Source organism: Camellia sinensis, chromosome 10 (genome assembly GCF_055761805.1).
Source record: "Camellia sinensis isolate YWXY chromosome 10, ASM5576180v1, whole genome shotgun sequence".
In the NCBI taxonomy this organism is placed as follows: Eukaryota; Viridiplantae; Streptophyta; class Magnoliopsida; order Ericales; family Theaceae; genus Camellia; species Camellia sinensis.
The window spans coordinates 23,854,786-23,881,668 of NC_138970.1; the positions used below are offsets into that span (position 1 = coordinate 23,854,786).

Here is a 26,883-nt window from a genome sequence, read left to right on the forward strand (position 1 = left end):
CTTGGCCCACAAAATTGATACAATCATCTTCACAAACGACCATGAGATCACCATTGGTAGTAACTGTCGTTGTGTCTTCTTGCTTCTTGTCCACACTTTTGTCACGCCTTTTCTCCTTATTCTTGAGCTTTCGGCATTCTCGCTTCATGTGCCCTTTCTCATAGCAATAATAGCACTCAATGTCTTTTTTTGAAAAAGAACCATCTTTTGATTTATCACGGCTTTGATCACGACCATGAGGAGTTTTACTCCTCCCTCTTATTTTGCTTCGGCCTCTCACAACAAATGCTTCTGAATGAGAGGAACCCGCTGATTTTCTTCTAGTTTCTTCATTCAACAAGCTATTAGTGACTTGGCCCATTGTGACAACTCCATCAGGTGCCGAATTACTAACCGCCACAACCAAAGTCTCCCAACTTTCGGGCAAAGAACTAAGTAGTATCAAAGCCTGCAACTCATCATCCAAAACAATTTTCATAGAAGCAAATTGGTTAACAATATTCTTTATTTCATTTAGATGTTCTGGAATAGGGCTGCCCTCTTTATATTTTAAATTAACCAACTTACGAAACAAAAAGGCTTTATTTGTGGCTGATTTTCTATCATTAAGGCTCTCTAATTTTTTTCGTAAATCATGTGCTGAAGTTTCAGTAGCAACATGATGAAACACACTGTCATCAATCCATTGACGAATAGCACCAACGGCTTTTCGATTAAGCCAATTCCATTCATCATCTTTCATACCCTCGGGTTTGCCACTAGCACCCTCAATGGGTCCATACAAATCTTTACAAAATAATAGGTCCTCCATTTTAGTTTTCCAAGTTACCCAATTACTTCCATTGAAGCTAGACATACGACCCACATTCCCCTTCATTGATTTACACAAATAAATAAACTCAAATAGACCGTAAGCTCTGATACCAGTTGTTAGGGACAATATGTGATTCCTCACAAGTAAATCAATCAATGGGAATAAAAACTAATGCGGCAAAAATTAAATCAAAGGCAACAAAAGAATTTTTACGTGGTTCCCTTAATGTGAGGTACGTCCATGGGATCGAAATCCGATTTCACTATCAACCAAATAAGTTCCAAACAATTACAAATGAGACACGAATGGTCTCACAAAAACACCCTTAGGTGAATTCCAAATAATCACAAATAAATAAGAGGAAAGACCTTACCAAATAGATGAACCAAAATCTTCAGAACCAAAATTGTAGAAGATTCAAAATAACGAACCAACACTAACCGAAGATGCCCCAAACCAAGTTTCAAAAAACCAAAATTGAACCAATATATAAATCTTCGACACTGTTACCGAAGCAATCTAATAGTATGGCTGCTGCACACACTTCACCTCTGGGGCAAACAAATTAATTAGGCCACTGCTACCACTTCACTTACGGCCCACACAAAACAATATATATATATATATATATATTGTGAATCTAGGGTTTTGTAATCAAACCCTAATTGTATCCAAATTGAATTGGGTCTCCACACATATAATATATAATAATATATTATACCTAAACCAAGCCAAATTAAAATTCTTTAACAAACCAATTGGGTCCCACACTCCAATAAGGAGGTATACCCAACAAAATACACTAGAAGTTGCTTGTCCGCTCGAGTGGAGAATTATGCGCTCGAGCGGAGAATGTTTGGTTTCAGAAATTTGACCTGTCTGCAAAAATATTGTGAAAGTGTATTTGACGCTCGAGCGGGGCTTTCCACGCTCGAGTGGATCATGTTATATCAGTCCGTGAATCTGATATTTTAGATCACTTTTGTATATCTCTCGCTCTAAAAACCCTTTTCTCTCCCTCCTCTCTACATTTCCCTTCGCCAAATTGGATCAAAACCTTAATTTCTCAAGATCCATTAGAGTTCTGCCATAAGTTCTTCATCAAAGTTGGTTAACTTCTTGAGGGTTTCGTTGTGTGCGGTGAAGATCGAGTTTCAACACCGTTGATTTTGGGGGTTTTATCTCATTTCTTCTTCAAAACTTGAGGTAGGGATTTTCTTAGAGTTATATATATATATATTTTTGCAAGATCTATATAATTTTTGAAATCATCTTTTGATAGCTTTGAAAATTGATTGTTGATTCAAGAAATTGAGCGATTTTGAAAGTGGGTTTGTTTCTTGTTCTTTTAAAATGATCTTATGGGTTTTGATCTTCGTTGATTAAAGAAAAGATGATTTTGGAAAGGTTTCTTTCAAAAGATTTGAGTTGTATAGTTTTGGTGAGAAAACCTAGAATTTAGGGATTTTTTTTAAGAGACTAAAAATCCATGAATGATATTGTTATATTTATTTTTGTGTCAAAACAAATAGATGTTTGAAAATTTTCTTATTTATATTTATATAAATGATGAATTTCAGGGAATATGAGAATTATTGTTCATTTTGGAAATTATTGTTTAAAATGTTGAAATAGTCTTAAAATGACTAATTGTTGAGGATACTTGAGAAGAGGGAATTATGTTATTCCTTGGATGATGAATTGGAATAAAAGTATTTATATTCATCTTGTGTTATTGGCATATCAATTCATTTGATTACATTAAACTTTGAAAGTTGATTTGAAAACTTGCATTGAGAAAAGAATGTTGAGAAATAAGTTTTCATGGAATGGTTGTGGGGTAAATACGTTGTCTTAATAGGTGATGTAGATGATATTGAATAAGTTGGCCTGAGAGTCTAAGGTGACAGACCGAAAACTCGCGCAGATAGGTGTCGAGCCTTCTGGTTAATACCGATAAAAATGACAAATTAGTAGTACTTATATAGTCTACTTGCAGACACCGACCTAAGGATTACCAGAGTCATATTAACTACTCTTGAAATGAATTGTTAAGTTTTGAAAAATTGAAATTGCATGACGTCATTGAGTATGATGATTTTCAAAGATGAATATGTGATTTTCTTTCAAAAGGGCATAGCATGGCATGTGCATTTCATCTCTTGAGACTTGTATAAAATGTATATATTTTGTTAAGGATTTTCTACTGGGTTTTATGCTCACCCTACGAAATTTTTGTGCAGAAAAAGATGTGGTGATGTCGCCTAACTAAAGGCGAGGAAATGTGTGTTGAGAGTACGAGACTCTCATTTTGCTGTGACTCTATGTGTAAGCCAAGGGTTGTATGTGTGTAGGTTTGAATAACCTTTTTGTGTAACCAGACTCAAGCCTTAGAAACTTGTAAACCCTTGGGGGTATTTATTTGTTTATTTACTTGTTAGATTAATGTATTGTTGCATGAAAAATTATTGTATCATGTAATGTAAGCTTGGAGATTTATATTCGGTTTTCCTTAAAAGAGCCATAATTGTTGTATTATCGTTTGGGTTAGAAATTTGGGGCGTTACAGTTGAGGTCTGAGAGGTGGCCAAGGCAAGGCTGCCGCCCGCCAGTAAGGCGAAGAACACTAAGAGCTTAACCTATAGCTCTGATACCATGTTAGAATAATAGAGAGAGAGGGGGGGAAATAATATGTATTGTATTGAATGAATTGTCCTATGGCCTGTATATATAAGTTGAGAAATAATATCCTACTAGAAATCTAACTATGAGAAAGACCTAACTGTGGCAATACCTAATATATCTAGGAAATCAATACCTAATATATGTAGTATATATACATTAACAATGGGCAAAAAGGAAAGATTTGTGGGAGAAAATAAATTTTGCTCTATATTTTACAAGAAATTATTAGCTTAACTAACAGGTTAATTTGAGTTATATAGAAAATTTTAGTTCTCATTACTTTCTAAGACTCTTTATCTAAACAAACACATAAAAAAAATAAAAAATAAAAAATTCTTTCACTTTTATGTATTATCTATCCAACCAAACAAAACAGTAGAATATAACCACGTTTCAGAAAATAATATAACGTCTTTGTCAATTTCAATTCGAGCAAAAGTTAGAAATACTAATAGAAAATATATTTATATTTCTAGAATTTGGACCATATTTTGCTTTTAAAAAAACTGAAAGTATAATAATGCGGTTAGGCTACCAGACAGAAAAGATGGGACTCAACCCATGTTCCATTTAACAATTCATTTGTCATTTGTTTTTAATTTTTTTTCACTTTTTAGATTCGTCTACCTAAAAAAAAAAAAAAATTAATTTAATTTTAAAAAATCAGTAAACCAAAAAAAAAAATGTGTCTTCTTAGATTGTCCCTTTCGGAACTTTTTTTTCAAAATTTTCAACTTTTTTCTTTTACTTTTTCTCTAGCCAAGTATAAAGGCCTAATTATTTTTTTCTAAAAAATTTATTAATGACGAAAAAAATTACCAAAAAAAAAAACCTCCAAACACCCAATATGTATTACGTTATAGCTCTTGTATTTTTATATAACCTCTTCATCATTTAATTATTGTTAGTAGAATTTTTTTTTCAAATAGAAAAAATAAAAAACCAAAACAAAAAATTGATAAAACAATATGAACTGTTTTTTTTAACAGAAGAAAATAACAGTGGTAAAATTTCAATCATATTCCACTTGAAAACTTTTTAGCTTAACACTTGATGGAAAGGATATTCAAGGGTATTGGATGCCGATAGAGAAAACACTCTTAACACTGTATTTGGATTATGAATTTAAATAGAAAAGATTGAAACACAACTTAAAAGAGACAAAAGTAAGAATTTTAATGTAAGCTTACATATATATTTATAATAAATTAAGCAAGCCACTATTCCTACTCCACTTTGCTCTAAATACATTTCATTCTTTGTCATTCATTATACATAGTTATATTAATATCTTTTCACACAAAATACGTTCTCCGAAAAAATCAAAATTTCAAAAGTATTAATGTGATTATATATAATAAAGACAAGGAATTAGGTATATTTGAAACAAAGTCGAATAAAAATAGCAGCTCCCTAAATTAAACCTAATTTTTGGTAGAATAAGGAGCCAATAAAAGAGGGGAAAAAACAACTAAATCAAATGCAAATTAAGAAAGTATACGTTTATCAAAAGGGAAGCAACAAAAAAAAAAATTCAAAAAAAAAAATTTACTTAAATTGTCAAGTAAAATCTAAAAATGTTGAAAGTGTCTAAAACCTATGGTCATAGTGAATTTGTACATATTAGAGAATTCAAGTGGCATACGCAAACTCAATTGGTAAGAAAACAAAATAGTACCGGAAATCTTTTTTTATCACTCTACATGAGTTGCCACATGATGAAAATATAATTCGGATGGGATAGAATAGGACGGAAGGGAAAATTCGTTTTGGTCTCGTTTCTTTATTGAAAACTCGTTCTGGGAAATTTTTTTACCTGAAAACAAAAATAATCTGTAAGTTTCTATGTAGATTTTTATAATTTTTTAATTAGATTGCTTATAAAGCTTTATGAACCTAAACATATTGAATATTATTCAAACAGAAATAATACAGACTCTTTCTTTTATAACCTCTACAATCCCCACAAACACATGTCAGCCAAAGATAGGAGGAAAAAAAAAAAAACAAAACAAAACAAAATAAAAAATTGGCCAATCACATTGCATTGGAGGTGGTGTCCCATCCTTTTTCATTATATAGAGAGTTGTTTGATTCAATTTCTTACAAGTTAAAAATTGATACTAATAAAAAAAATAATAGTAATACAGACCACTAAAACATCACCACTAATATCACCACTAATGATGTGGCAAGCCAAAAAAAAAAAAAAAACTAAGACACAAAACACATGTGACAGTGGGTGGGACCACCCACTGTCACATCCCTAGTGCAACCACTAATTAGTGATCTGTATCATTTTTCTAAAAAAAAACACATAAGTTAGATACATCAATCCTTCTCTCACCTTAATGAGAATCAATTTTTTAACTTATTTAAATTATTTTTATCTAATAAGCAAAAACTACACATAATATAACACAAATTCTCAAGATAAGTATAAAATAAAAAATAAAAGGCTACATACAGGCTCAATAAATTGCACCAAAGGAAGGCCAGGTCTAAACTAATCTTTTATACTTGTGGATGATTGGTATAGTTGCCCTATAGAAAATTATTAAATACTCCCAAACATTTTGTGACTTGTTTACATGATGAGTAATGATAGGGATCCCAAATAATTCACCAAATATTTTATCAAACTTCTCACATTGGTAACACTACACACAAATTTACATCTGTGTAGGTCTCACACCCATGTGAGAGGTTTGATAAATCATTTGGTAAATTATTTAGGGTCCCTAACATTACTCTTACGTGATAGCCGACAAAAAATCTCAATACACAATAAAATGAATTATCATTTGTTTTCCAATTGCTTGACAAAGATGAGTGGCATGTGTTATCCTTAAAAAATTTTGATATGTAATTAATTTAAAATATCACGTAAATAATATCGCACAATGTTCTAAAATAATCACATTTTTCCTATATTGAGTGATGATTTAATAATTATTTAATTCCTTTCACATAGCTGGCGGAAATTTGTCTCACGCCTTTCATCCAACCCCATTGGTCTAATGATATACAAACACAATATTTGTATAGAAATAATATACAAAAATGAGTTGGAATTATGATTAGGAAAAATTACTTATAAATCTCATATTGAGAAATGTTACTTTATTTAGTCCTGAGTGTTTTTTTTAAACTATTTAGTACTTTTTATATTTGGTATGGTATCTTTATTTATTATATTTTATATTTGATATGGTATCTTTGTTTGTTATATTGTATAAATAATAATATATTGTATCCCATATTGGTGTATGATGATGTTTGATGAGGTTGAAGATGTAGTTATTGTTTGATGATGTTCACAATGTTGGTGATGTTGATGATGTATGATGATGTAGTTGATGTTTTATGATGTTGGTGATGCTGATGATGTTTGATGAGATTGAAGATGTAGTTGATGTTTGATGATGTTCACAATGTTGGTGATGTTGGTGATATTGTAGTTGATGTTTGATGATGTTTTATGATGTTGGTGTTGTTGATGATGTTTGATGATGTAGTTGATGTTTGATGATGTTGTTGGTGTAGTTAATGTTGCTGATGTTTGAAAATGAGGGAAATCTAAAAAAGGCCTATAGTGAGCTTTTAACATTCAAATAGGACTTATTAGTCTACAAAATAAAAGGCAGGACCAAATAGTTTAGCATATTAAAATTTAGGATTTATTGGTGTTTTGCCCTTATGATTACTTCATTTTCAATCAAAATACTTACAGTATTTATTATTTTCATAATTTCATAAATATCATTAACACGTCATTCTATTTATATTTTTTTTGTTGAAAATTTATATTTACTTTGAAATTGTAATCCCTACTTATTCATCAGTAGTGTTAGGGGCCTCTAATTGTGAGGTCGAATGCCCCTCGAATTCTCTTTCCTTTTTCTTTTTTCTTTTTTTTCTATTTGTTGGGCTGTTGGTTTGGTTTTTTTTTTTTTGTTTGTTTGTTTTTTTAGAAGGGTAGTTATGTGTAGGGGTGTGTCAAAAAACTAAACATTCCGCACCAATTCATTAGCCTAACTGATTATATGGAATTAATAAATTTTAACTGTAACGTAATTGATAAGTCAATTTTATCACCCAACTAGCCAAACCCAACTCACTCACCTCATCAAACAACACCAGCTAAGTTGGTGCAAAATGTCTAATTTTTTGACACACTCCAACACATAACTAACTATCAAAAAAAACAAAAAAAAAAAAAAAACAGCCAAACCAAAACAACTAAAACAATAAAAATAAAAAGAGGTAGAGGCGCATTCGAGCCTCACAATTGGAGGCCCAAACATTTCCCATTCACGAGTTGGCAAAAGATGAAAGGAAACAATACCACTTTCTTTATTTCATGATTATAAATGTGCAAAAAAATTCAACTTTAGCTGCACTGCCCACAACAGCTTTTGGCTTCCTTATTGCGTTGTCTTTTTCATTTTCATGTTTCATTCTCAACACATGCGTTAGTGGGGTCTACACACAAAATGGGTAACATTGTTCTTTCTAGCATGGCTAGAGGTCCCCTCAAAAAAATAAAAATCAAAGTTGTAAATCATTCTCATGTAGACATTTTTTTCTTTTTTTTTTTTAAGTTTTTGAGAACCATGGTGGTGAAGATGATAATGATGATCTGGGAGAGCATACAGGCCATTGAATCTATATCTACGTTCATTCATGGAGTGTCTGCCACATCATGCATATATCAGTGTTTTGTTTTTTTCTTATCATGTTCATATTTGTAATTTTTTTTAGATGTTTTTCTTTTTTTATTTTTGAAGTACAATATAGTAATTTTTTTCGATTGGGTACAATATATTTAATTATATTAAATATATTAATTAATATAATTAAAGATGAATTTTTTATGTTTGAATTTGGCCACTCAAGTGAAGACCAAATTTTTCAAGTTAAACTCAAGCTAGTTTGAGAAAAAGTCAGACTCAAGCACTTCGGGTTGAACAAACTTATCCAAGTTACAACACTAGCTATAATCTATCCAAACTTAGTCCGAGTTACAGCACTAGGTACAAGCGATGGACCAAGACCGATCTGATCGTCCCATAACATAAATTTTTTAACAACTTAAATCAAATAAAGATAAAATACACCGATCTCTCAAGAAAAATCTCGTAATTTTAATGTAATTACACCGTCCTTCATTTTAATAAGTTTAAAAGGATCCAAATTAACACATAGTGGAAAAACAAAAAATAAACAAAACTCACACTTCAATGTTAAAGACAACAATTTTTTTCATTCATTTGACGAATAAATTACTAATAAAAAAAGATGTTTGGTTTGTTTTTTAGAGAAAAAAAAAATTGAAAATATAAAAATTAATTTAATAAAAATAATAATCAAAAAGATATTTTAAAAAAAATTTTTGGCCTACCAAAGGATAAAATAATATAAAAATAATAAATATTTTTAAGGTAAATTACAAATATACCCCTTAAAGTTTGCTTAAAATACGAATTACCCTTGTAATTCCGAAAATTACATCCAGCCCTTTGAAATTTTAATTTCATAACAAATTACCCATTTTATTAATAAATTATTAAGTCAATTAATAATTTTTAATAATGTGAAAAAATTATTCAATTAATATTTCAAATAATTTTATTATTATATACAAGAGTAGTTAGAAATATCATTTTTATATAATTTTATCATATATTTCCAATCCCATAAATGGAATATTTATAATTTTTCAAACTTTTGTATGTGTAAATTACCTTATTTTTTATTACCTTATCCCTCCTATCCTGACTGACTCCATATCTTGGGGCATCCCTGCTGATAGTAAGTTTTTCTCCTAAAGCTGCTTAAAACTCTACTCTCAATGGGTTACTAATGACAACCCAAAAGGCTTTCTTTTGTTATCCCTCTCGAGGAATCCTTGGAGATTTACTTGTTAATTTTAGGACCACCAAATGTTTTCGGCTCTCCAAATACGAGATAACTCGGATTCATTTGGGTTAAACCGAGCAAGAGATACCCTTGATTATCAAAAAAAAAAAAAAAAACTCAAGTATTTGTGAGGGATGTAACCTATGCACCGAGAACACCCTCCATCCCCTGAGAGATTGCCATAAAGCCCTAAGGGTATGAAGAATCTCCTATCTAAAACTGACATGGCCCATTTGTTGGGAAAATTTTATTTTCACACATCTATTTATCTCAGTACACATTATTTCTCAGTGCATACACTTATTTATTTAGTTATTGATTATTCTTTTCATTCCACAAACTTTATGTTTTAATTATACCCTAATTCATATCCTTGTACACACACCACCTAAACCCTCATTTCACATATCTTTACCCATTCGATTGAAAGCCCTCTGCCACATGTATGAAAATGACCTATTGATGAAACAATGAAGACCTATTGACATCTCCAAAATCCTATATTTGACTACTCCATTGAAAACCCTCCATTTGAAATTCTTTTATGTGTTATCTATTTGCAATCCAATGTGTTTGCGTTTCATTGGAAAACTTGCATGTTTTTCTTTGATTTTTCATTCGGGGTTTACCCCCCCAAATTGTGAATTACACTAACGGTCCCTATAGTTTGAGATTTGTGTTACTTTAGTCTTTGACTTTTCAATTGTAACACATTTGACCTTGAATTTTGAATCTTGTTCCAAATAAGGACAACTGAAAATACTATTACTCAATTTCAAGAGCAAAGTCCTTAATTTGATAAAATATAAACTAATTTGACAAAAATAAATGTCAAAAAAATATTTTTAAATTTTCAAAATTATTTCTACTTACTAAAGATAAAATTGATAAATCTTTTACACATTTATTTATTTTACCAAATTAACTTTTATTATGTGTTTGAATAATGATCATGTAATGGATGGTTGTTTTTATTTTCATTAAATTAGTTTTTATTTTTTCAAAAGTCAAATATGATGATAACTTTGATATCATTATTAAATCAATCCATGAAATCAAAAAATATAAAACTAAAAACATTTCATATATATATATGAAAAGCCTAGCAGCTACTCATTACATGATCATCATCCAAACACATAATAAAAATTAATTTGGTAAAATAAATAAATAAATGTGTAAAAGATTTATCAATTTTACATAATTTTATCTTTGGTGTGTAGAATTAATTTTTAAAAATTCACAAATATTTTTTCTAATATTTATTTTTGTCAAATTAGTTATATTTTATCAAACTGATGACTTAACCCTTGAAATTGAGCAATGGTAACATCAATTGTCCTTATTTGAAATAAGATTTAAAATTTAAGATCAAATGTATCACAATTGAAAAGTCAAAAATTAAATTAACACGAGTCTCAAATTATAAAGATGGTTAATATAATTCACATCAAAAAAATTTTTAAAAAAAGCCATTACTCGACTGTTAACTTCCGGAAATATTAGATATTTTCGGAACTTTGATTTGTGGTCTTGACTGATATCTCGATTGGGTTTCTCGCTTTTCTCCAAAACCTTTCCGTGTGGAATCTCCGGTTCGTTCACTTTTTCAGCTTGTTCAACAAGTACACCCATTTGGCCCCTATAGTTCAATGTGGTTAACTATATGATCCAATGTTTTTCTAAATAATCATATTAGGGATCATGAAAAATATATGATAAAATTTATTATAATGATTTTTCATCCCTTAATTAGTATGTGATGTTTTATTATATAAGTAATTGAAAAGTAGAGAATCTTTTATAATCGTTTTTATGATATTTTTTTTATGATCTCTTACATTACTTTTTTCTGAATATTGATGGGAGTAAAAAAAGATATCTCATCCATTAACAAGTGCAAAGAGGAGACAAATATGCTTCAAATCAAGGCAAATTGACCTAGTAAACCAAAAATAATGATAGTAAAAATAACGAAGAAATTAAGGTTTAAATTTTATTTACTCAAAAGATGTGTATTGAAATTTTCTTATTTTTAAAATATGTGTACAGAGAATATTTTGATATAATATTATGGGAGTATTTTGATGTCCATTATGATCATTTTACTTTAAAATATAATTGTCATTAAAATAATATTTCAGTAAGTGTGTATTGAAATAAATAGGTGTGTGAAAACAGAATTGCCTCATTTGCTGCTCAACAGATGATGACAATGCCATTATTACCCCTGTAATTGTTTGTCACTGCACTACTGAAATGGGCTGGGCTTATAACCATAGACCACCCTACAAAATGAACGAGTCAGACCATTGAAATGACTACACGTCCAGACATCACCTGGAGAGGAACCCCAGTTCGACTGGAATAGTTTGTGATTAAACATTATGACAGAACAATGAATAAATAAAGTTTAAAACATGTATCCAACATAAGCCCTGTTTGGTACAGCTTAATTTCAGCTTATTTCAGCTTTCAGCTTAATTTAAGCTATTTTGATGTGTTTGGTTTAGCTTATAGCTTATAGCTTATAGCTTTGTGGAAGTCAGAAAACAACTTATTCTTTAAGTGGGGCAGGAGATGCTTTAAGAATAAGCTGGAAGTTAGCTTAAGCTGAAAGTTATAAGCCATAAGCTGTTTAGGCATAAGCTATAAGCACTTTCCCACAGCTCTACCAAACAGGGCCATAGACAGAATTGTTTCAATAATTTTGATCAAATTAATCCATCGCTGGTCAAAAACTAAACCAACAGTAGTTATTGAAACTCAGTGTACATAAAAAGATACAATTAAAGCTACAAAACCTATTAAAACTATACCTATGTACAAACCTGGAGCCTGAAATTTGGGTATTGTTCAAGTTGTCAATCTCCACAATCAAATCCATCATGTCCTCAAGTAGTCATCAAGTATGTGCCCGATCCCTTTAGAGGAAGCATGCACGAATATGTAACATACTTCACGCTGTCCATTAGAACAACAACAAAAATCCTAGAGAGGGATTTCGGTCCCATCACACCATCACCGTCCCCATCACCAGCCTCCCTTGGGTCAACTAGCACAGAAACCACCACTGATGAACGAGAATTGTTTCCACGGAAGTTGTCTTTTTGTGGATTTTTTCCCACGTTGTCTTTGGAAATGTTGTTCTGACCACTGGGAAGAGGAATTGGAGCTCCATGGAGAATCCTTCTATTCCGCCCCTTGAAAAGGTGTGTAGCGTTCTGACAGTGTTCCGTAGAAACATTCATGACCGATGTAGCTGGAACTATGGCTCCTGGAGCTGGCGAGACATCAAACCGGAACACTTCAGTGCACATGCCGGAATTCAACATTGACCCTGCACAGAACATCATTATCAGTTGCAGTGAAGGCAACATGATTAGAGGATCACATAGCTAAAATTATCCAGAAACCTGCACAATTTACTAAAATGTGAAATGAAATAACCAAAACAACCAGAACATAAAACATACAGGCATCTATCAGAACCTCCAGAAAACCACACATGTATGCCACAAAATGATGGCTATATGATCCAATTAGAAGTTGTATTGTGAAATGGGGAAAATACTACAAAAAAACAAAATTACTATGATGTGAAAGTACAATGGATGAAAAGAAAGTGAAAAGAAAATTAACTTTTTAATATGTAAAAATTAAAATAAAATAAAATAAAATTATTTTAGGAAACTGCAAGAAAATAAGATTTATTGAATTGTCTGCAAGTCAAAAAGAAAGCTTCAAGTTCATCAAAATTCACCTAATCCATATAACCTTCCCGAAAAAACTTCTTCATATACAGGGGGTATGCCCTTTTGATTTATGTATTCCTTTTGTTTTCAATAAAATTATCACTCACCCCAAAAAAAAAAAGGAATATTACTCTGAAAAGCCATGTTTTCTAGAAAATCAAGCCATGCCATGGCTCCTAAATTCTCAAATATTACTCTGTTTCTTGCAAACCAAACTCTTGAAAAACCAATCGAACAGGCCCTTAAGGATTCAAAACGGGAATATGAAATACCATCATCAAACACCACCATTCTTTCCAAGTCTCTGTCCAAACAGTGAAAAAGACGTAACAAGATGCAAGATGTGTATCAGCATCAGAAACTTTATTTGCTTACAGGAGAGGAACTTCAAGCTTTTTCTTGGATCTCAGTTCTGCAATTCAAGAACTTAGGGTACCATGGAGTCATTTTCACAATAACCTCTCTTCACTCATGGACTCTTCATATCTGAAGACATGTGTCGGTGAAAACAATTCTAGCCTCTCTCTAACGGCTATGTTGGTCACTGGAGCCTCCCTACCAAATTCAACTGAAATCTCATCGGAAGAAGGGGATCACCTCATCCGAAGCACGAAGAAAGTGAAAGGAATTGAGCAAATGGCCCCTGATGAAAGCATGGTTGATCTTCCCCCATCTGCTTCAGATGGAAACTTAGGGGAAACTGCTGTCAAAGCTACCACCGATCTACAAGAGGAAGGAAAACTTAGAACCTTCAAACAAGTGCTTCTCAATGTTAGACAAAATGAAAAAGAGTTTGACAGTGGTCTTGAGAACCTCTCCACAGATGATGAGCTCACGACCGAAGGTGAAGGGGATGAGGAAATCGAAGATCAAGAAGAGGGGGCACAGTTGAATCCTGATATCCCTAAGGTAACGTTACCGAGAACCTTGATCCGGAAAATCTGACAACCATGGAAAGATTGTCTCATTGTGAGACTTCTCGGAAGAAATATTGGGTATAAGGTCCTCTGTAATAGAGTTCAAAGCCTGTGGGGACTCCAAGGAGATTTTGAAGTGGTAGATCTGGGATTGGGGTTTTTCTTGTTCAAATTCGAGATGAAACAAGACTATGTGGTGGTTTCTGAAGGTCCATGGATTCTATTGGATACCTTACTGTGCGAAAATGGGAAGCGGATTTCAAACCATCTGCGGCAAAGGAAATCTTGACAGCAGTTTGGGTGCGCTTTCCCCAACTTCCAATCAAGTATTACAATGAGAAAGTGCTCTTTGACATTGCTAAACTGGTTGGCAAACCACTGAAAGTTGATCTGAATACAGCTACATCAAGAAGAGGTCAATAAGCACGAGTCTGTGTGGAAATTGACCTAACCCAGCCACTGAAGTCAAAATTTGCTATCAGTAAGTACATTTATGATATGGAATATGAACATCTTCATTCATTCTGCTTCTCGTGGCAGGGTTGGACATCGTGTTGATGTATGTAAACTCTCTCTGGCGCCGGCAATAGAAGGACAGACAAGGAATCAGGACACACATGAGGTAAACAACAACCATCCCAACATGCAAGTTAATGGGCTAGAAACACAACAAAACAACAAGTAGGCCAAGGGATCTGAGACTGGTACTGGATCAACAAAATATGGGCCTTGGATGTTGGTAGCTCGGAAATCAAACAGAAATATACAAGGCAGGAAACCCACTGCAGGAGTTGGGCCTAAGGGAGGAAACCATTTTGGGCCGCTAGTGGAAGAAACAAACATTATCACCTCAGAAGGAACTGGAGGACAAATGGGTGCATTTAGATACCATCAAGGGGTACCAAACAGAAGAGTTAAAGATGGACAAGGACAGAACTCCCAAAAGGATAAAGGCCTAGCTCAACCAAAAGAACAAGAAGCTAACCAGTTCAATGATGTTACAGATACATCCAGCAAAGACAAGGAAGTAATGTCAAAGGAATCTCCTAGAGCAGAGCAAGTCAGGAAAGTGAACGTGAAGTAAGAGACATTGAAGGGACCTACTCTTCTGCAAAGTCTGAAGCAATGGAGATTTCCAAATCTCCGACACCTGATTTTAATCTGGACCAACCCCCTACTCCTCCCAACCTAACCAAAATCAACCTCATAACTCATCCCAACCTAAACCCCTTTTCCCCTATTTGACTAATTTGAAAGAAAAACCTCCTGACCTAAAACCCATTCATACTCCTCCACTTTCTTATGGAGATCCCAGAGATAGCATCAGCAGATGAAATACAACCATGTGAGCTTATCCCTAGAACCCGAGAGAGAAGCAATTCACCTAGCCGTCGCAGAATGGTGGATCGAGGGAGCTTGGTTACAAGTAGAACCGAGCTGGAGGAGCCTCACGGGTCACCTGCAACATCTTGTTAGGCTGGCTCCGATGAGAGCAATGGTGGACAACTACCGCAGGGTCAATCTTATTATGGGTCAGCCGGATTACCAAACATCACCAGATCTTCCTAATCGCGGATCCATGAAGTTGTTTTTTTGGAATTGTCGGGAAGCTGGCAACAACACTTTTAAGAGAAACTTGGCTGAAATCATCAGGATCCACAAGCCCAATATCGTAGTTCTTATGGAAACCAAAGTAACTTTGAGCTCCATGGGGATGTTCTTCAATAATCTGGGTTTCACAGCTTCATCAAGCGTTGATCCAGCCGGAAGAGCTGGAGGAATATGGATCCTATGGGATACCCTGACAGTTAATGTCAGAGTGCCTCATGCAAATTATCAAGTTATTCATGCAACAGTGCACCAAAAAGATTATGATGAATGGGTTTTATTAGCGGTTTGTGCAAGCCCTTATTTGAGAAACAGGGACCAGCTTTGGGGTGAAATTGAAGCAATGGCAGAGAACATGACAGCTCCTTGGCTTGTTGCAGGTGATTTAATGACTTTGCTACCCAAGGAGAACGCATAAGCTTTACACCAAACAGTAATGTGGGGAGAAACAACAAATTCTTGGAGCGGATTAACAAATGTAACCTCATGGATTTGAGCTGTTCAGGCCCTAAACTTACTTGGACAAACAACCGCCAAGGAATGACCAACACAAAGGAGCGGCTGGATCGTGCTCTTTGTAATGCCGCATGGAGCTCTCTGTTTCCTAAGTGCATCGTTCGAAATCTCCCCAGAACTTATTCTAATCACTCTCCTTTTGTCGTCCTCACAGAAGGTATGCATCCTTTTACCCCCTTTTATAAAGTTTTCCGTTTTGAAGCTGCTTGGATCACACACCCTGATTTTAGGGGAGTGGTCCAACAAGCTTGGAATGAATGCGACTCCCATTTAGTTGATAAAAGCTAATCACTTGATGTTAACTGCTAAAATTTGGAATAAAGATGTTTATGGTAACATTTTTGCCAAAAAACGTAGACTTCTTGCTCGAATTGAAGGCATTCAGAAAGCCCAGGATTTCAAATTCGCTCATAGTATGTTTATGTTGGAAAAAGAACTGGTTAAAGAGTATAATCATGTTCTACACCAAGAGGAGATATTATGGTTCCAGAAATCTAGAGTTAATTAGATAACTCAATGGGAGGGAAAAACCAAAGTATTTTCACACTGCTACCATTGCCAAAAGAAGAAAGACAAGGATCAATATGCTCATTCAAGATAATGGTATCTGGATCTCTGAGATTTCAGAGCTCCAAGCTCATGTCCAAGGATATTTTATGAACCTTTTCAAGGGTGATAACATTGATATATCCTCCAGGAGTATTGTATTTGGGGCTACCTATGAAGCATGGGTACTTCGAAAAATATGCCGTACCCGTACCGGGTACTTACTGGCGTACCGTACCTCGTATGGTACTTCTGCATACGTACCGGGTACACGAAACACGTATCCAAGTTTTTTCTTCTTAATTTTTAACGTACCCAGACGTACCTAGTATATATCCAAGCCGTACCGTACCTCAGTTGAAATTGAAACAATATATTCCTTCTACTACAGAGATAAAACTCATTTCACTAGATTTCTTTTTCAGTTTTTGTTTTATGCTTAGCATGATTTTAAAATTAAACTATGGTTTGTAAGTTGTTTAATATATTGATATTTAATTTTAATTTATACTTTTCATTTTGGCATTAAATGTTAATTATAGGTTGGACCTTAACAAATTAAACCATTTAATTATTTTTTGCATTACTCTAAATTAAAAATAAATATTTTTTTACAAGCCGTACCCGTACCCGTACCCTATTTTTTTTGAATTTTACCGTATCGACGTACCCGTATCGTACCAGTACCAGTACTCGTACCCGTACCTATGCTTCATAGGGGGCTACAATTAATGAGGCGGACAACCGTATTCTAAACTTACCAATTTCAGACAGAGAAATCTGGGAAGCTGTTAAGAGCATAAGGGCCTATAAAGCTCCTGGTTCGGAGGGCATCCAAGCTATCTGGGAAGCTATCTCTTTTATTCCCAAGGTGGATAATCCTGATAGTGTTAAGAAGTTCAGACCTATCAGTTTGTGCAATGTGAGTTACAAAATTGTCACAAAAATTTTGGTCAACAAGTCAGACCCCTGCTTGATAATCTCATCAGCCCTAATCAAAGTAGCTTTGTTCCAGGAAGATCAACCGATGATAACATATTATCACTCAAGAGATTATCCATTCTCTCCGGTCAAAGAACGGGAAAGTTGGTGGTATGGTCATCAAAATAGATTTGGAGAAAGCTTATGACAGAATCTCTTGGGCTTTCATTCATCAAACTCTTTGTGATCTTATGTATCACTTCTGTCAATACGGCTATACTGTGGAATGGAAAAGCACTCCCTGAATTTCCCATGAGAAGAGGCCTTAGACAGGAAGACCCACTATTCCCATATATTTTTATTCTCTGCATGGAAAGGCTCTCCAGCATGATAAATAGCAAGGTTAATAGTGGTGATTGGAAAGGTATCAAAGCTTCACGGAATTGTGTTCCCATTTCACATTTATTCTTCGTTGATGACGTCTTGCTCTTTGCCAAAGCGGATACAACAAATTCCGAGGTCATTTTGGAAGTTCTAAATGAATTCCATGAAATCTCTAGCTAGAAAATCAACCCCCACAAGTCAAAAATTTTGTGTCTAAATATGTGCCTAGAACCAAAGCCAAAGAACTCAATAATATGAGTCGTTTTCCCCTCACTCAAAATCTTGGCCACTATCTCGGTACACCAATCCTTCATGGTAGAGCCAACAAAAATAACTTTCAATTTCTCATTGAGAAAATGCATAAGAAATTGTCGGGATGGAACGCTAGCGTTTTATCCATGGCGGGCCGAGCCACCCTCATTCAGTCAGTAACTTCAACCATGCCTTCTTATCTGATGTCCACAGCCAAACTTCCCAAGAACATTTACGCTGATATAGATAAACTTAATAGGAATTTTCTTTGGGGTGACCAAGGTAATACCAAGAAAGTTCATCTTGTTAACTGGGATCAAGTTTGCAAATCTAAAGAAAAAGGGGGCTTGGTCCTCAGAAAGGCTAAGCACCAAAATCTTGCTCTTACATCCAAACTTGGGTGGAACCTTCTTTATGGAAATGAAACTCTTTGGTCTCAAATGCTAAAGAATAAATACGTCCGTAAGCACAATTTGTTCACTTGGCCAACTAAGCGTAACGGATCACATATTTGGAAAAGCATTGTTAATTCTAAAGATGTACTAAGGAAAGGTACAAAGTGGATCATTGGTAATGGAGCCACTGTATCACTTTGGAAGGTTTGCTACTCTACCTAATAAACCCTATTGGATAGGCACATCTAATGGAAAATTAAACCCAAGACTAAATGGTTTAATATTTCTACATTCAGGATTTAATTGTGCTTTGCCCTATTTTTAGAGACTTCTAATCAACTCTAAGATCTAAAAATTAAGAGTCTACTAGAATTTTTTTTAATTTACTAAAAAAAAATATAAATCAACGAACACTTGTGCTAGTGGAGGATTGGGAGGTCCAGTCCAGACTGACCCTTACAAATTCAATCTTAAAATGGTTAGTCTCCTAGCCTCTTCTTTCACACAAATTCATAAAACACCACATACATCGCCTTTTTCCATTTAAACATGCGAAGTGTGCATAAAATACTTCAAAATCAGCTTATGATTTCATCACTGATGTTGGGAATCAAGAGGTAAGTTGGAAATGGATTTAGATATTCAAACTGCCTCAAAAACTCAAAGGATTTTTCTAGCTCATTATGAAAAATAAATTGCTTACAAATCAGATGAGAGCTGTTAGAAGACTCACGGAAAATGACATCTGTCCCCGATGCAATATGCACTGCAGGATCTCCTACATCTTTTTAGGGATTGTATTTATGCTAGGAACATTTGGAAGAATGTTAGGAATGATCAATGGCAAAGGGAGGCTGAATCTCTTACCCTTGAGATTTGGATTACATCTAATCTTAAGGATAACAAAAAAGAATGTGGGTATTTGAAAAGTTGCTATTTTAGTAGGCTATTTTAGTTTTTGGCTATTTTAATAGGCTAAAATTTTTGTGTTTAAGAAGATGATTGGATTTTTTTGTAGTTGGATGTGATGTATGTGACATAAAAAGTGAAATGATTATGGATTTGATGTGACATTTTGTCTTATTAGCTATTTTAGCCTATTTTGTCTTTTTGTGAATTTTAGCCTAAAAAAGGCTAAAAACTTTCTTGCCAAACACCCCCAATATAGAGGCATCCCTTGGAAGATTTGGTTTGCTGTTCTTTTGTGGCAAATCTAAAAGGATAGAAATAAAAAGGTTTTTGAAAACTTGGTTGTGAATGTCAAACATAGCATTTTTCAAGCATTCCAATATGCCTCTAATATTCATGAAGCTTTCAAGTCTCCTCTTGCCAAAGATCAATCTGTTCTTAATTTAATAGCCTGGTTGTGTCCTTGTGCAGGTAAATTCAAACTCAATACAGATGGTTGTGCCAAAGACGAACCAAGTAAAGCAGGCTTTGGTGGTTTGTTTAGAGATGAAAGAGGACAGTGGGTTCTAGGCTACACGGGAAAGCTGGAAGCTGCTACCAATCTAGAGTCAGAATTATGGGCAATCTATTGAGGCCTCACTATCATTCTAGAGAAAGGTTGGAGAGAAATCCAAATAGAGACAGATTGCAAAGTGGCTGTGAATCAGATTTCCACCCCAGCTGAGCAACTTCAGAACTGCCCATTCAGAGCTCTCCTTTTCGACATCAAGGCACTACTCCAACGCACAGAGTGCAGCATTGCGCATATCTATTGTGAAGGGAACAAGTGTGCTGATAAGCTTGCCCGTTTAGGAGCTGATCAAGCTAAGGACTTGGAGGTGTATGAAGATCCTCCACAAACACTTAGGCCTTTTCTTGTGGCCGATATGGTTGGGCACTGTGTAAGAGAGGGTCTAGCCTTCTCTTGAACTCTTTGTTGTTTTGAACTCTGTTTTTTCTTTTCCAAAGCATCCAAAAAAAAAATAAGAAATTAAGGGGAAAAAATAAGATGAAGAATTAAGAGCAAAGCATGCAATCTCTTCATAGTTTCCTCAAGTTTCAAATGCAAATAACTGTCATGAACTAAAAAAGGAGTCCTAATAATAGGTGGAATCAAATAGGTGTCAACCTAGTGGGCCAATAGCTATCCATTTAGTAATAGACACCCATATATATCCTACTAATGTGGGTCAGACAAGCAGGTATAGCCATAGAAAAAATACTCCAGTAAAATTTCATGCTTAAAAATTAATAACCTTTCAGAAAGCAACAGATGATTTATAGCATGTAATTCAAACAGATTTGCCTTTCATTAGATTAGGAAAATGATGATTTACAGATTTCAAAAATAAAGTGACCCATAAAAGGGGAAAAAATGGTTCTTGAATGAAAGTCGAAATTTGTGTATATTAAAAATAAAAATAAAATAAAAAATATAAAGATACTCAAAAATGGGGACAGAAGTAAATTCTTATGATATAGGAACTTTAGGCTACCAAAATAAGTTCAACTGATTCAGATCTTGTGCCCTTTTCTACAAGGATTTTGAGAAGAACCTGTCACTTATACATAAGAGCTACCCTTTTCTACAAGGATTTTGAGAAGAACCTGTCACTTATACATAAGAGCTGCTTATGATTCACAAAGGCTATAAGGCCAGCCACTTTGGGGTATCAAATGCTGAAATTTGAGAAGCAATATACTGAAAAAATTATTATAATGACAACAATGTATGGTGTGTTTATAAGTTGTGTATGTGCATGTAGTGATGCATCAAGGGAAGCCAGAGCATGAACCAATCAAGAACGAAATTGGCAACCACTGGGTCCATTCCTTAAAGAGAAAGCCTAAGTGCATGAAGGATTTTCACATAATGGGACACAGATCTATCATTTATGTTCTATTCTGTGAAAATCCTGTGTTGAGAACAGTTGTTCCTTAAATGGTTCAATCATGCCTAATGAAGAAAATCACATCTAATAAATTTTGACGAGTGATTTCGTTCAAGTTAAAAAAACTAAAATATAAAACAAAACCCCTCTAATTGCAGGTATAATGGTTGTTAACATCGTCAAGGGGACGATTCTGACAAGGGAGATCAATGCAATTTCATAAACCAATGGGGATGTCCCTATAAATTATAATTGTCAGATACCTCAAGGAAGGTCCATGTAATTAGGCCTAAATTCTGTAAATTGCTACATTAGCTACATCATTGTGCTAAAGCACTTGTATAGTCAAGTATGATCCAGGTAGCAGAGGTGATTATATACACTTGTCAATTGAGTAAATTTGCCTAATGAATGAATAAAACCAGTATACAACAAAACTGAGAGAGAGAGCAATTATTACCTGCAAGACCTTCCTGGAACCACTGTTGCACTTTTCCATCAAGTGCTGTTGACTTCAAATTGCTCTTATCTACAGAACCACGACCAAGAGCCCTTTGCTGTTCAGATGGACTTTTGTATAAGTTAGGATGTCTCCCGTTATTTGTTCCAATAAGAGGGATAGCAGGAGGCATATTTCCAGCAACTGCCAAACCAGTCTCTTTACTACTCACCATTTCACGATCTTGACGAGATGCCATGGCTTTTTCACTAGCCAGAATAGAATGAATAATCAAGTTGCCATCAATCCTTACAAGCTTATCATTCCTTGGAACATACAAGGACGCAACAAGAGGCACACTAGAATTGCCTGGCCGCACAAACTCATCCAATCCTCCTCCACACTCAACATTTGAGTCTACTCTCCCAACGTCACCCCTCCCACAATGCAGTGTATTAGTAAAATTATTTCCAATCCCCAATCTCCCACTACACAATCCCGTTCCTATGGTTTGGTCGGAATTGTTTAGATTACCATCAACAGGCAATACCCTCCCGCTGTGGTGATCATAAAACCTATTACCCAAATAATCTGATCCACCAGGAACTCTGTCCTGCATTCCTCCAAATTTCACATTTATCATTGGCACCAATCCACCAAATAGCAAGATAAAAAGCAACAAACCCAGAAAACTAACACTAGCAACCTTCTTAGTTTTGCTCTCAGACTTCTTACTCTCAACCTTCTTAGCCTTTGGTGCTGGGGCAGATTGTTGTGGTTTCAATTTAGGTATTGGGACCAATGGAGCTTGAGAACCTTGTGGTTTCACAAAGTAAGGAGGACAAGGCATCCATGGATAACCCAACGGTGCCAGAGGCGGATGCGGGTACATTCCTGGAGGGGGCGGGCACATAGCACCACCCAATTGTTGCCTCAAACTCGCATTTTCAGCAATTACATATGAAATCCTAGTGTTCAAATCTTGAATTGTTGAATGCATTAATCTCACCTTATCCTCGAGCTCTCCCACGTAATGCTTCCTCCTCTGCCTAGAAAGCTGTGCGCTTTCTCGATTCCTTATCAACCTCGCTTTCTTTTTCTCATCCTCTTCATTGTTCCCATTCAAACCACACGGCGAATTAGCATTGCCTTCAGAACTCGACCTCCTGTACTTTCCCATCCTCCTCGATTCAAAATTCACATCTTCACTTCCTTTCTTCCTTTTCAACGACAAAAAATTCTTACCCTCTCCCTCAAATTCAATCTTCTGATCAACAATCGCAAAATTACCCGATTCAGCAGAACCAGAATTTCGAGTTTCAGACTCCGGCGATGAATAATTCAAAACCCTAGAACCAACATCCGAACCCTTGATTCCCGACTCCTCAGAAATCTCCGGATCGCCGGAAACCTGAGACGAGGTCTGATCAGCGGAATTGAGGATCGTGGAAGCGTCAGGACTCGGATCGGAGGAGAATTGAGAGGGGAAAGAGTTGAGGAAGTCTTCGGAGTCGGACGGGAGGTAGAGATCGTCGAAGGTGAAATCGAGGTCGTCGAAATCGGCGTCGAAGGGTAAGGCGAGATCGGAGAAGAAGGAGTCGGATAAAAATGCGGAGTCAAGGGGTGGGATTGCGAGGGCATCGAAGTCGGTAGGGTTAGGGTTTGGAGGGATGAGATCGACGGCGGCCGATTGGTCCGCCATTGCTAGGGTTTCCAAAACGCGTCGGAGTTGAGAGAGAGAGAGACAGGTGATTGCGGGGGGCTCGGATTCGAAGACGAAGGCGTTGGGGGGTTATTACTGGGTATGAGGAGTCTTGAGTTCACGGCTCAATGTAGTTCCCGTGGATTACACGCACTCCCAATATATTGGCCTTGTTTGTTTTTAGGCCTAGTTTGGGAAGACTAAATAAGTGCACTTTTTGACTTTTTATGAAATATGGGTTGGGTTTGGATTGGGTTTGAAGTGATGTGTTAGAGAGGTGATGTGACTTAAATAAGATGATGTGACTTAAATAGGATAGTGACTTTTTGACTTTTTGTCTTTTTTGCCTCATGCCAAACTTGGCCTTACTCTGCGTTTAGTTTGTTTTTGAAAAAAAAAATTTGAAAAAAAAAATTTAAATTTTGTTTGGTTTAATGATTTCTTTCTACACATCAATCAATCATTTTTTTTCTCTTCTCTCTTCTTTTCAATTATTTTTTTCTCACATACATCTACTTAATTACAACAAAATATCAAACAGCGCTGCTAAATACTCCCAGTGGGGGTCGACCCCCAGCGACGTGGCGGACCCCATTCGCTGAAACAAAAAAAAACAAAAAAATTTTGGGCCAATGGTGTCTCTACACGCACTACCCCCAGTGACCCCCACTGGGGGTCTTAGGCATTTTTCAATATCAAATTATTCCAAACTCCCATACTCCAAAACTATTTCCAAAATATATAACTAAACAAACCAAAAAAATTTCTAAACTCTCTCCCCAAAATATTTTTTGAAAATTTATTATCCAAAACCAAACCAAACACCCCCATAATTTTTGAAAAAAATTTCCAAAATTTTGTTTGGTTGAAATTTTTTTGAAAAAAAATTCTAAAATTACTTTTTTTCTCTTACACACCAATCAATCACTCCTCTCTCCTTTTCAATCACTTTTTTTCTCACACACATCTACTCAACTATAACAAAATATCAAATTATCCCAAACTCCCAAACTCCAAAACTATTTTTAAAATATACAACCAAACAAACAAAAAAAATTTCTAAACTTTCTCCCTAAATTTTTTTTTGAAAATTAAACTCAAAACACAAACCAAACACATTGGCCTTGTTTGGTTTGATTTTGAGAGACTAATTTGGGAGAAAAATTTTCAAAATTTTGTTTGGTTTAAGTGATTTTGGAAAACAATTTCCAAAATAACTTTCTCTCTCTTACACATCAATCAATCACTTTTTATCTTTCCTTTCACCTTCTCAATCACTTTTTCTCTCACACATATCTACTCAACTACAACAAAATATCAAATTATCATAAACTCTCATACTGCAAAACTATTTTCAAAATATACAACCAAATAAACCAAAAAAATTTCTAAACTTTTTCCCCCAAAATTTTTTTTGAAAATTTATCTCCTAAAACCGAACCAAAGACACCCATTATTTTTAACAGTCCCGCACAGACCTGGAATTAGGTCTGCTGCAAATGGTTTGAGTGTCCCAAAACAACGTCGTTTTGTGGTTAAATTTAAAATATATATATATATATAGCAGAACATAACCAAAAAAAAATTAAAACATAGCCGGCAGGCCGTAAAACCATTCGGCTGGCCAAAAAAATATCCGGCCAGCCAAAAACTATATTTTACAACAATTTAACGGCGGTTTACAATTATATAGAACCATTCAACAAAAAAAATCAAAGAAGATTTTACAGATTTTACAAACCCACTTCATCTTCCTTTTCTTCTTCTTTTTCTTCTTCTTCTTCCTCCTCTAATTTTTTAGATTTTATAAACCCTCTTTCTTTTCCTTTCTTCTTCCTCTTCTTCGTCTTCTTCTTCCTCTAATTTTTCAGATTTTACAAATCCTCTTCCTTTTCCTCTTCATCTTCCTCTTCCTCTTCGTCTTCTTCTTATTCTTTCTCTAATTTTTCAGATTTTAGTAAAGGTGGTTGATTTCAGTGATAAAGAAGAAAAGGAAAAGGAAAAGGAGGAAGAGGAGAGCCAAGATCGAGAGAGAAACAAAGAAAAAGGGACTCGTGGCGATGGCAGCTCAGCAGCTATAGCACTAGGAGGGGTTGGGAAAGAACGGGCGAGGGTAGGGATGGCCATTGCCGTTGTTGTTGCGCTATCGTCATCTATCTTCGTCTCTCTGATTTTAGAGCTAAAAGAGAAAAAAAAATTCAAATTCAAGGCATTCGAGTGTAACAATCTCAACCTCTAATTAACGTTAATCCACGAATAAATAAGTCTAATAAGAAATTAAGATGAAATATTGAGTTAATTACTTGTGCATTGCATTATTTATGTTTCTATCTGTTTATCGTAGAAAGACCTATTTGTATTTTTGTTTCTTCTTGTGCATTGAAGGCCTTATTGGCATCCAATCATGAAATTGACTTGATTTATGTGCTATTTAGGATTTTTAGAACATTATGGTCGGTTTAATTAAAATTCGATTCAGAACGATTAAATTAGAATAATTAATGTCAACTAATTAGCCAACTCCTAATTAAGCCTATATGAGGCACTCATTGTGCCTTCACTCATTCTTTTTCTTCATTTCAACACATCTTTGAGCTTACACACAGACCAAACGTGAGAAAGAAATAGAGATCAAAGGTTGAGCTTGGAATCTAGGAAAGGAAGAAGAATTATAGTAAATTCAAGGTGTTGAACTTGGAAACTCTAGCAATTGAACACCTAGCACACAATTGAGCTTCTAAGGTAAGGATTTCTACCTTTTAGTTGTAATTTAGTGATTACTACATGAAATCAAGTGAGAAAGGTAAAATACCATAAGACTTGAGTTGTGTAATGCAAGAATTGAACTTAGATGGTTGACTATAGGAGTATATCATGCATGCATGCATGCATATATCATGACATTTTGAGTATGTTTTTAAAGAATTTTCACATGCATGTGTTTATCTTAACTTGGTTTTGAGAATTCATTACATTTCTTACCATTTGACCTTAATTGATCATGTTTTTGAAAGCCTAAGTTCAAAGTAATTCATGCATGTCATGTTCATGGCATATTCATAAATTTCAAGTTAGAGTTTTGATCAAGTGGAATACTTTTGGGCCTTGATTTTACGAAATGGTTTTGAATTCAAGATGTTTTCCAAGTTTAGGCATGTTTTCTCAAATTTTGGGGCCCAAAGGTTGA

The 26,883-nt window shown here is 34.7% G+C and overlaps 1 protein-coding gene across 1 annotated transcript; it reads right to left on the bottom strand.

The window, feature by feature from the left end:
* Positions 1-12,117: 12,117 nt before the first annotated feature.
* Positions 12,118-23,878, bottom strand: LOC114272424 (bZIP transcription factor 17). Its single transcript, XM_028214116.2, has 2 exons — positions 22,016-23,878; positions 12,118-12,761 (listed from the first exon to the last, which is right to left on the bottom strand). The coding sequence occupies exons 1-2, from the start codon at positions 23,694-23,696 to the stop codon at positions 12,316-12,318; spliced, it is 2,127 nt and encodes a 708-aa protein (XP_028069917.2). The 5' UTR covers positions 23,697-23,878; the 3' UTR covers positions 12,118-12,315.
* Between the last annotated feature and the right edge of the window lie 3,005 nt (positions 23,879-26,883).

Coding starts and splice junctions, on each gene's coding strand:
- LOC114272424 (XM_028214116.2), bottom strand. CDS start 23,696: ATGGCGGACCAATCGGCCGCCGTCGATCTCATCCCTCCAAACCCTAAC. Junction 12,762..22,015: donor GTTCCAGGAAGGTCTTGCAG/GTAATAATTGCT, acceptor TGTTCTGTGCAG/GGTCAATGTTGAATTCCGGC.